The sequence below is a fragment of the Rhinopithecus bieti genome, unplaced genomic scaffold (genome assembly GCF_001698545.2).
Source record: "Rhinopithecus bieti isolate Rb0 unplaced genomic scaffold, ASM169854v2 scaffold_65, whole genome shotgun sequence".
NCBI classification, from domain to species: domain Eukaryota; kingdom Metazoa; phylum Chordata; class Mammalia; order Primates; family Cercopithecidae; genus Rhinopithecus; species Rhinopithecus bieti.
Window position 1 is genome coordinate 4,772,306 of NW_016803344.1, and position 9,806 is coordinate 4,782,111.

At 53.4% G+C, this 9,806-nt stretch overlaps 1 protein-coding gene across 7 annotated transcripts; it reads right to left on the minus strand.

The window, feature by feature from the left end:
* Positions 1-1,821: 1,821 nt before the first annotated feature.
* Positions 1,822-9,514, minus strand: AP5S1 (adaptor related protein complex 5 subunit sigma 1). 7 transcript variants are annotated; one of them, XM_017878300.1, is made up of 3 exons: positions 7,568-8,062; positions 5,787-5,978; positions 1,822-3,262 (listed from the first exon to the last, which is right to left on the minus strand). In XM_017878300.1, exons 2-3 carry the CDS (start codon positions 5,960-5,962, stop codon positions 2,836-2,838), a joined length of 603 nt encoding a protein of 200 aa, XP_017733789.1. In that variant the 5' UTR covers positions 5,963-5,978; positions 7,568-8,062; the 3' UTR covers positions 1,822-2,835. The 7 variants fall into 7 exon arrangements, with proteins under 7 accessions (XP_017733789.1, XP_017733794.1, XP_017733784.1 ...); XM_017878305.1 differs by having other exon boundaries at positions 7,471-8,062; XM_017878295.1 differs by lacking the exon at positions 7,568-8,062 and adding an exon at positions 9,292-9,514 and having other exon boundaries at positions 2,385-3,262.
* Between the last annotated feature and the right edge of the window lie 292 nt (positions 9,515-9,806).

A 9,806-nucleotide genomic window follows, 5' to 3' on the forward strand; every position in this document is an offset into this window, starting at 1 on the left:
GAGGGATGTGTGGTTTGGCCAGGGTTTCTGGGGCAGAGAGAAGAAAGGGAGGAGGCTTGGAGATGGAGGCAAGTTTGCTTCCATAGCCATCTCACTGTTGGTTCCAAATCCTGGCTCCTTCACTTGGCCTTCCTCACTAAAGTGCCCCTTCTTCCTTTGGGTGTTTAAAGCACTTGTGAGCAGCAATTCAGGGATACTCAGACCATTGCTGCCTTGCAGTCATCTGCAGTCACCTGGCCTTAGCTCTGCCTCTCCTGGAACCTTGGGGACATTCTGTATCCTGCATTGCACCCAGCGGAGCATCAGGCCCAAGGGAGGCTCGATGAATATATGGTGAGCATACGTTGTGGTGGAAACTCAGCCCAAGGTGCTAGGGCAGAAGTGTGAAGTGTGGGAAGGGTGCTGGGCAAGCTCATCCAGTTAAGAAAACCCTGGTCCAGCTGGGCATCTGGAACAGGAACTGGAGCTCAGCAGCCCTAGGGTGTGGTCTCAGTCTCTACTATTCTCTTGTGCATCAGTTTGCCCCACATCATGGGAACCAAAACACCAGCCATGCCTAACCTCAACTTCCCACGGCTCCCAGGGGCGCAGGGTCTCAACCTCTTTCTTAAGTTCAGTTTGAAAAAAAGGCAGAAAGAATTCAGATCAGTAAGCTTCAGCTCTTCCATAGAGGACAAAATGGCCTGTTCCCTGAGAACACAGCCAATCCACCAGGACCACCAGCCTGGGGTGAGGGGTGGCCAGGAGAACAGAATGTATAGGGAAGGGGTGTCCCTACTAGAGGCCTGTGGGACATTTCCACGGGTGGGACTTGGTCACACACACAGAGTAACATCCCTTTAAGTCTTCAAGGTCAAGGTGGTTTGTGGCACCATAAAATGGAAAAGGTGCCCTCATCCCAATTATGTTGACAGTGGTGGCAGAAGGACTGGCACAGCTGGTGGCCTTGGCCATGGACTTGGAAGGGCTAATCATGAGCGCTGCTTCCAAAGTGGGTGTAGGTGGGTCCATCCTGGGTACTAAAGGGCAACTGATGGATGGTAAGCATGAGATGGAGCTGAGCACCTAGAATGCTCGTTCTGCCAAGAAAGCCTCACCTTCCTTGATAACAGGAAGATCATGAAAATCAATGTAAACTGAGGTGGTTTTTTTTCCCCAACTGAGTAAATTTAAACCTTCACTAGAAGCTGCTGATTAAAGACCTCCTAACTACCAGCTTTTGGTACCCCACCCATATCCCTTTGGGACTCAACATGGTACAGGCAGGCCCAGCTCCACATTGTCTGAGGGCTCTTTTCCAGGGGCAGAAAGACCCAGGGAATGTATGCACCCTGGGATCAACCTGTAACCACTGACTAAAGGCAGTAAGCAAACACCCACAGCTGCCACCCCTCGGGCGAGGTAATTCAGAGGCAACTGCTGTGTGCAGGCCCCTAGAGGCACTCAGCTCCCTACCACAGTCCCAATAGGCTTGACAAGCATTCACAAGGACTGTCTCCCCTTCCTGCTTCCTGGGATCACCGCCCGCCCCACATACATCACTCGCACCAATTCTTGGCTCAGGCGCTGCTTCTCAGGTGGCTCTGCCACAGCCACCTGCCCCTTGTGATATATACTTTGGTGGAGAAAGTGTGTGCCACCATCTAAAGGAAGCCCCTAAGGAGACAGAGGTGAGGTGGGGATGAGAGACGGAGGCCTCCCAAGAAGCCTCCTTGGGGGATCCTTGACCACGAAGGCTCAGACGCCCAGCTTAGGGGCCATCCAGAGAGGCACTCACTCATAGGAGCAGGATGCACGCATCAAACTCACAAAGAGAGGGTGAAATCACAGAGCCAGTGCTTTTAATTCAAAATGAGAAATACATCACCCAGGCTAGACTGCTCACATTCACCTGACAGCACCTTCTCTCCCTGCAGATGAGGGAAGGCTGTGATGATTTTATCTCAAGACTGCCTGGTGGGCATGGGCTTGGCATAAAAGGAGCTGCAGAATCCTCCTGCTGCTGATTGACAGATGCATTTCTGAACTCTTTGGGGGCTAGACACTGAGCAGGACCTTGTTGATAATAGTGCCTAAGTGGGCACAAAGCCAGGGGCTGGGGCCTGCCAGCATGCAGGCACAGCTCCTCCACTCTCAGGGGAGTCTGAGACCCCTTGTGTTTCAATGACTGTGGGTTGGTTTTTTTTTTTTTTTTTTTTTTTTTGAGACGGAGTCTCGCTCTGTTGCCCAGGCTGGAGTGAAGTGGCACACTCTCAGCTCACTACAACCTCCGCCTCCCAGGTTCAAGTGATTCTCGTGTCTCAGCCTCCCGAGTAGCTGGGATTACAGGTGGGTGCCATACACCCAGCTAATTTTTGTATTTTTAGTGCAGACAGGGTTTCACTATGTTGGCCAGGCTGGTCTCGAACTCCCGACCTGAGGTGATCCACCCACCTCAGCCTCCCAAAGTGCTGGGATTACAGGCGTGAGCCACCACGCCTGGCCTTGACTGTGTGTTTGGAAGAAGAGTGGGCTGAGTTCCAGTCAGCTCCTTACCCTAGCACTAGGGCTGGCAGGGATGCAGGAAGGTGGGGTCAAGGACAAGCGTGGCTGCCGCACTGCAGTGGTCTAAGTTACACAGTAGCTCTAGGCTCAGGATGTTCTGTGGTTCCACCAACCTGAGGATAGGCAGGACCTCCTCCACCCTCTCCCCAGCCCCCTTTCTGCAGGCTTGTGTCGCCCACTTGTCCTGGTATAGCAGTACATCAGAACTGGGAGCAGGCAGTAGATGCCAAGCTTCATCTGGCTGTGTGTCCACCCTCTGCCCACCCTCAGAAGCACCATCCCAACGAGAAATCAGCGGGGCCAAGCAGCACTGAGTTCCTTCTCCAGGCCTTGGACAAACTGGTCGTTGAGGAAAAGCAGCTGACCATGGGGCAGAAAGCGGGTGAGGATGCCCTCAATGCGGTCAGCCCGCAGCAGGAGGTTGGTACCGGGCGCCAGCAGCCGGAGGTGGTCAAGGAGGAGGCGTGCCAGCAGCCGGAGCGTGCCCTCAGCCAGCAGCAGGTTCTCGTGGGCGTCCAGCACCAGCGCAAAGCCTAATGAGAACACGCCCAGCCACACCACCGTCCGTGGCTCCTGGAAAGGGTTCTCCGCCGCCAGGCGGAAAGCCCCACGTGGGGCCTCATGCAGCGGCACTTGCTCATCTGAGGACTGCGGCTGCAGGTCCATGGGGGGCCGGCCAGACGCCTGCTGCTGCAGCCGGCACATTGACTCCACCTGCCTGGAGAGAGTGGGCAGGTCAGGATGGTGGGCTCACACGCCAACTTTGTCATCCTCATGACCACCCCTGGTGCTGGGAGCTACCATCATCCCCATATCTCAAGTGAGAAAACTGAGGCCTAGAGAGACTAAGTGATCTGCCCAGGGCCACAGAATCAGGAAGTGTGAGCCTCCAGGTCCTGAACCACTTTATTCCACGTGGCCAAGAGGGCAGGTTTTCAACCCAGCTCCTTGGGCTGAAAAAGGGCACCAGAGGAAGAAGATCCTGCCCTCACCTGCTTCACAGAGGTCTCCACATAAAGGAAAGGGATGAGGCAGAAAATAAACGCCATTGCCCAACATGGGCTGTCCAATCTCCACCCTATTCTGCAACCCTCTCCAAGGATGAAAGAAAGACCTTCCTTTGGACCAACTAGGCTTCTTAGACGCTCCCTTTGATCTTTCCTGAATTACCTTCCAGTCTGAGCCGTGCACAGGCTGGTTTCAAAGGCATGTATTTGGTTTTCTGAGCTACAGGGAGGGGAAGGAGAATGAGAACAAGGGGAAGGCAGGAGTTGGCAGAGGGTTGCCCCAGAGTGGTGCTACCCCACCCAGAATGCAGAGGTCCAGGAGGCTCCAGCACCTGCCAGCTCTGGCTGGGTCTGAGAGGGAAGAGCCAAGGGTAGCCACCCTAGTCTGGAACAGTATATTGCAAACTGTGATCTGGATCCCTGGCTTTCTGGAGTCCTCATGTACCACACCCTCTCTCTTCCTTAGAGATTCATAAAGTAGGGGCCGGACGCAGTGGCTCACGGCTGTAATCCCAGCACTTTGGGAGGCCGAGGCGGGTGGATCACGAGGTCAGGAGTTCAGGACCAGCCTGGCCAAAATGGTGAAACCCCATCTCTACTAAAAATACAAAAATTAGCCAGGTGTGGTGGCAGATGTCTGTAATCCCAGCTATTTGGAAGGCTGAGGCAAGAGAGTTGCTTGAACCTGGGAGGCAGAGGTTGCAGTGAGCCCAAACTGCCACTGCACTCCAGCCTGGGCGACAGAGCAAGACTCCGTCACAAAAAAAAAAAAAAAAAAAAAAAAAAAAGATTCATAAAGTCTACAGGCACACTAAAGGCCCTGTTAAGTACTGCACTGAAAAGCATGTTTAAACTGTTGGCCGGGCGCAGTAGCTCATGCCTGTAATCCCAGCACTTTGGGAGGCCAAGGCAGGCGGATCACGAGGTCAGGAGATCAACACCATCCTGGCTAACATGGTGAAACCCCGTCGCTACTAAAAATACAGAAAATTAGCTGGGTGTGGTGGTGGGCACCTGTAGTCCCAGCTACTCGGAACGCTGAAGCAGGAGAATGGCGTGAACCCGGGAGGTAGAGCTTGCAGTGAGCCAAGATCCCGCCACTGCACTCCAGTCTGGGCAACAGAGCGAGACTCCATCTCAAAAAAAAACAAAAAACAAAACAAAACAAAATCTGTACCGTCTGCTTGCCTACTCTCAAACCTTTTTTTTTTTTTGACACCGAGTTTCACTCTTGTCGCCCAGGCTGGAGTGCAATGGCGCAATCTTGGCTCACCGCAACCTCCTCCTCCCGGGTTGAAGTGATTCTCCTACCTCAGCCTTCCCAAGTAGCTGAAATTATAGGCATGCGCCACCACGCCTCGCTAATTTTGTATTTTTAGTAGAGATAGGGTTTCTCCATGTTAGTCAGACTGGTCTCGAACTTCTGACCTCAGGTGATCCGCCCACCTCAGTCTCCCAAAGTGCTGGGATTATAGGCATAAGCCACCGCACCCGGCCTACTCTCAAATCTTAGTTCTGCTACTTTCTAGCTGCGTAACCTTGGACAGGTTAAATTCCTTAAACACTCTGTACCTCAGTTTACTCATCTGTAAGGTGGAGATAATAACTATACCTATCTCGAAAGACTATTATGAGGGTTAAATGAGTTAATATGCATAAGATGTTCAGAATATAAATGCTTAGCACTTACAGGCTGAACAAATGCTAATTATACTAATAATGAGGATAACAGAATTATTATTTATTTAACTGTTTTCACATAACACTTATGAAAAGCTGTGGAAGACTCCCTGGGAAATGCTACTCTAAAACTTCCTCTCTGCTTTTTTTTTGTTTTTTTTTTTGAGACAGAGTCTCGCTCTGTTGCCCAGGCTGGAGTGCAGTGACCGGATCTCAGCTCACTGCAAGCTCCACCTCCTGGGTTTACGCCATTCTCCTGCCTCAGCCTCCCAAGCAGCTGGGACTACAGGCGCCCGTCACCTCGCCCGGCTAGTTTTTTGTATTTTTAGTAGAGACAGGGTTTCACCGTGTTAGCCAGGATGGTCTCTATCTCCTGACCTCGTGATCTGCCCGTCTCGGCCTCCCAAAGTGCTGGGATTACAGGCTTGAGCCACCGCGCCCGGCCTCCTCTCTGCTTCTTAGTCCTCCTATTTATCTGCCTCCCCACTCCCTGAGAATACCTATTACAATCAGGCACGTGTTTAATGAAGGCCTGGGGCTGGGCTGTGTGGTTACCTGGCCACAGCTAAAATCTGTTCCTTCCGGAGAAGCCTGTCCCTTTCAGCACCATGCGGCCGTGGGTCATCAGGCGACTTCTCAGCACCGAAGACGCAGGAGTAGAGCACTCGGCAAAGTCCCGTGTCCTCAGTATTTGGGGCCCTCAAAGTGTGAATGAGGAAGGCGTGGACCATGGCTCCAGGGTGGGTGCTACAGCGAAGCCAGAGACCTTGGTAAGGTGAGAGTGAACCCCAGCAGGAGAGGCAACCACAGGAAGGGGCTGACCTGGCAGTGTCTGGGAGTGTATCCAGAGGCTGGTGAGGCTGGACACTGAATAACAGCATCTGAACAATATCACATAACAGAATCCAGTGGTTAAAAAAAGGCCGGGCACGGTGGCTCAAGCCTGTAATCCCAGCACTTTGGGAGGCCGAGACGGGCGGATCACAACATCAGGAGATCGAGACCATCCTGGCTAACACGGTGAAACCCCGTCTCTACTAAAAAATACAAAAAACTAGCCGGGCGAGGTGGCGGGCGCCTGTAGGCCCAGCTACTCGGGAGGCTGAGGCAGGAGAATGGCGTGAACCCGGGAGGCGAAGCTTGCAGTGAGCTGAGATCCGGCCACTGCACTCCAGCCTGGGCGACAGAGCGAGACTCCGTCTCAAAAAAAAAAAAACACCTCAGACATACACAAGCAGAATAGGCACAAACTGAAAAAACATACAAACAAAAACCTCAGACAACCCTAAACCTAGTTCTACAAAACAACAGGAATCTTCAAAAGCGTCAAGGTCATGAGGTCATGGAAAACCTGAGAAGCTGCTGCAGACTAAAGGAAACTGAAGAGACCATGTAGCTGAATGCAACGTGTGCTCCAGGATCGGGTCCTGAACCAAGAAAAGGGTAATTTGGGCGAGGTGTGGTGACTCACGCCTGTAATCCCAGCATCTTGGGAGGCCTGGGTGGGCGGATCACTTGAGGTCAGGAGTTTGAGACCAGCCTGCCCATCTCTACTAAAAATAAACTAGCCAGGCATGGTGGCGCATGGTTGTAACCCCAGCTACTTGAGAGGCTGAAGCCAGAGAACCGCTTGAACCCGGGAGGGGAGGCTGTAGTGAGCCGAGATCGCACCACTGCACTTCAGCCTGGGCGACAGAGCGAGACTCTGTCTCAAAAAAAAAGAAAAAGAAAAAAAAAGGATAATTTCCATAAAGGGCATTATTAGGACACTAATAAAAACATTTAAATATGGACTATTGGTCAGAAACAGTCTTGATCAATGTTACCCGATTTTGAATGCAGGCGCTTGTCCTTGTTTTTAGAAAATAAACACGGATGTGCCTCTAAATCTGGAGGTAACGGGATTTCATATCTGCAACTAACTCACATGGTCCAGGGAAGAAAAAAGGCAGACAGAATAACAGAGGAAATGATAAGGTAAATAGGGTAAAAGAGGTTACAACTCGTGAATCTCATCAAAGTGCATACAGGAGTTACTTGAAACTGTCTCAAAACAAAAACTAAATAATAGTAATGGTTATCTGGCTGGCTCAGGGGCCGGCCCGGGAGTTGAAAGACGGCAGGTACACAGTCAGTGGGTATCTGTAACTACGGCTAAATAGACCGTTAGTTTCAACCGGTCAAAGAGCAGGTTCGCAAAGGCACTTCGACAACCGGAGCCCAGCACCCGGGCGCTGACCTCCGCGACCCTCCAGCCGCAGGAAGAGTGCGTCATCACTCCGCGCCGCCGCGTCCCCCCTTCTACCAGAGAAATGGTAGCGGTCAAGATAGCTTACGACACTGCCTGCGTAACCCTGCGGCGCAATGCACTTCGGGAGTTGGAGTTTCTTATTCCGGTCAGCCGGGCCTAAATGGGGCACCCCGCCCTGAGTGTGTTGCCCCTGCAGCTCCGGTCCGCTGTCGTCGAGGCCTCGCCTCACCCTTCCTTCCGGGCCAGCGGACTGCCAACAAGCACTCCCTTCGGGGGCAGGAGAGCAATGGCGGCTGCGCGGCCTGTGGGCGCCTGCGCACGTCGGTCGCGGGCGCGCGCGCCAGCTGGCGCCGTCGGGTTGGGCGGAGCGCTCACGTCCAGGGCGGTGCTGTGGGAGCCAGGTGCCAGCTGCATCTCCCGATGCTTGGACCCTCGGCGTGGGCTGGCCTCGCAGAGGGACAGAAACCCTCTTTCCCCAAGCTGCCGGCAGAAAGCATGCTCGTCACTCCCGTTGCGGGCTCTCGAAGCGTTCCCGCTCGAAGCCCTAGACCAGCCGAGCCACAGGCTGCCGACCCCGGCGACCGCGAGGGGGCGCTGCGGCCCGGAGCGCGGAGTCCGCGGAAAAGGCCGGGGCCTAATTGTCCCCGGAGGGAGGGGCGCGTGGCCTGCGGCCTTAGGAGGCTCGGGGGCGGGCGGCGGGTGGACATAGGCCGAGCCGCACAGTTACGGGCTGCGACTGAGTTCTTACCTGGCCAACATGCGTGAGAATTACTGAGGCATCAGTTCAAATGTACATTCCGGGCTGTACCCCCGGAAATTATTACTTTGGAGGTAAATATGTATATTTAGGTACATGTGTGTTTTGCGTGGATTTTTAATACAAATATGTGTATTTTGCGCAGATTCTGAATGTATGGATTCCTGCAGCGGATTAATGCTGGCACTCGGTTCGGCGCAGAACGATTCGAACGCTGCTTCCAAACTCTCACTGTGTCTCTCTGGCAGATCTGTCAATTTCATTGGGCCCCAGTGAAACTTTGTAGAGTGTCACCCAGGGCGAACGCTTAGTAGGGCTGATCAGCAAGCCCCCTTCTTGACTGGAAGCCATCAAAACAACAGGGAAGAGGTTTATACCTTAAACCTGAAAGGGGCACTCTGGTACTTACCTGTAGAGCCTTACAATGGGGTAAAAGCCCCAACTTGGAGGCTTGTTCTATTGGTGTTAGGGGGCCCCACAAGGCCTGCCTGGGCCTCGCTGCCTGACTTGCATGTTCCTCCCGCCACCACCACCACCACCACCACCACCACCCACTCCCACGGCGACCATGAAGGTGCACCTCCTTTGTCTCTTGGCATGTGAATGGCTTCAGCCTTGTCCCCAGATGCGCCTTGGAGCCTCCCCACTGACTGTTCCCCAGCCTAGAATTCCCTTTCCTGGCTTTTTTCTTTCTTTCTTTTTTTTTTTTTTTGCAGCCTCCCTGCCCCCTCCCACCAGCAGTGCTCCTGCCTCAGCCCACCAAGTAGCTGGGACTACAGGCAGGCAACACACCCAGCTAATTTAAATTTTTTTGTAGAGATAGGGTCTAACTGTATTGCCCAGGCTGGTCTCGAACTCCTGGGCTCAAGTGATCCTCCTGCTTCTGCCCCACAAAGTGTTAGGATTACAGGCATGAGTCTCAGCGCCTGGCCTTTCCTGTCCTTTTAATTGCCCTTGCAGATATATACTCAGACCAAATGGGAGGAAGGATTTCTGCTCAGGCTGCCCGTTGGCATTCAACTGCAGCCTTTGCACCCCTGTGAAGGTCTCACCAATACTGCTGATGGCTTCCATCTTCACTCCCCAGGGCCATGCACAACGCAGGACTGGAGCCAACTTGAACGTGCTCTTTGCTGACAAGAAAGGAGAACAGGGCAGGGTGGCCCAGGCAGGGATCCTAGAGCAGCAGCCCCTGAGAAAGCACTCTGGGCCCCTTCAGCCATAGGACCCAGGGTAGGTTAGGAGGTGGCTGAAGGGAAGCTGCAGGTGGCCAGGGCCTGGCCAAAGCCTGTGACAACACATAAATATGTGTACAGATGTTGCGGCAAGCCCAGAGACTGGGGCGTCAGCTACAAAGCTGGGGAGTGATGTTGGCACAGCTCCTGGTCCCCAGTCCTTATCGCTCTCAGCCAGGGTTTGTGTCTGCCAGCTGATTACAGCAGAGAGCTAGCAAGGAGAGGGCTCTGGTTGCTGGGGGCCACCTGGCATCTGGAACACAGTTTCCCAGCCTCTGTCCACTCCTCAGGCAGTGAGTCAAAACCAAGTTTCTCACCACTAGAGGGCTGGC

Excerpts from the sequence above, each read along its gene's own strand:
- AP5S1 (XM_017878274.1), bottom strand. The coding sequence starts at position 7,506 with ATGACGCACTCTTCCTGCGGCTGGAGGGTCGCGGAG. Across the intron at positions 6,113-7,470 it reads GCGGCTGGAGGGTCGCGGAG|ATGCTGTTATTCAGTGTCCA; the intron begins GTCAGCGCCCGG and ends GATATTGTTCAG. Across the intron at positions 3,263-5,786 it reads CAGATTTTAGCTGTGGCCAG|GCAGGTGGAGTCAATGTGCC; the intron begins GTAACCACACAG and ends CACTCTCTCCAG.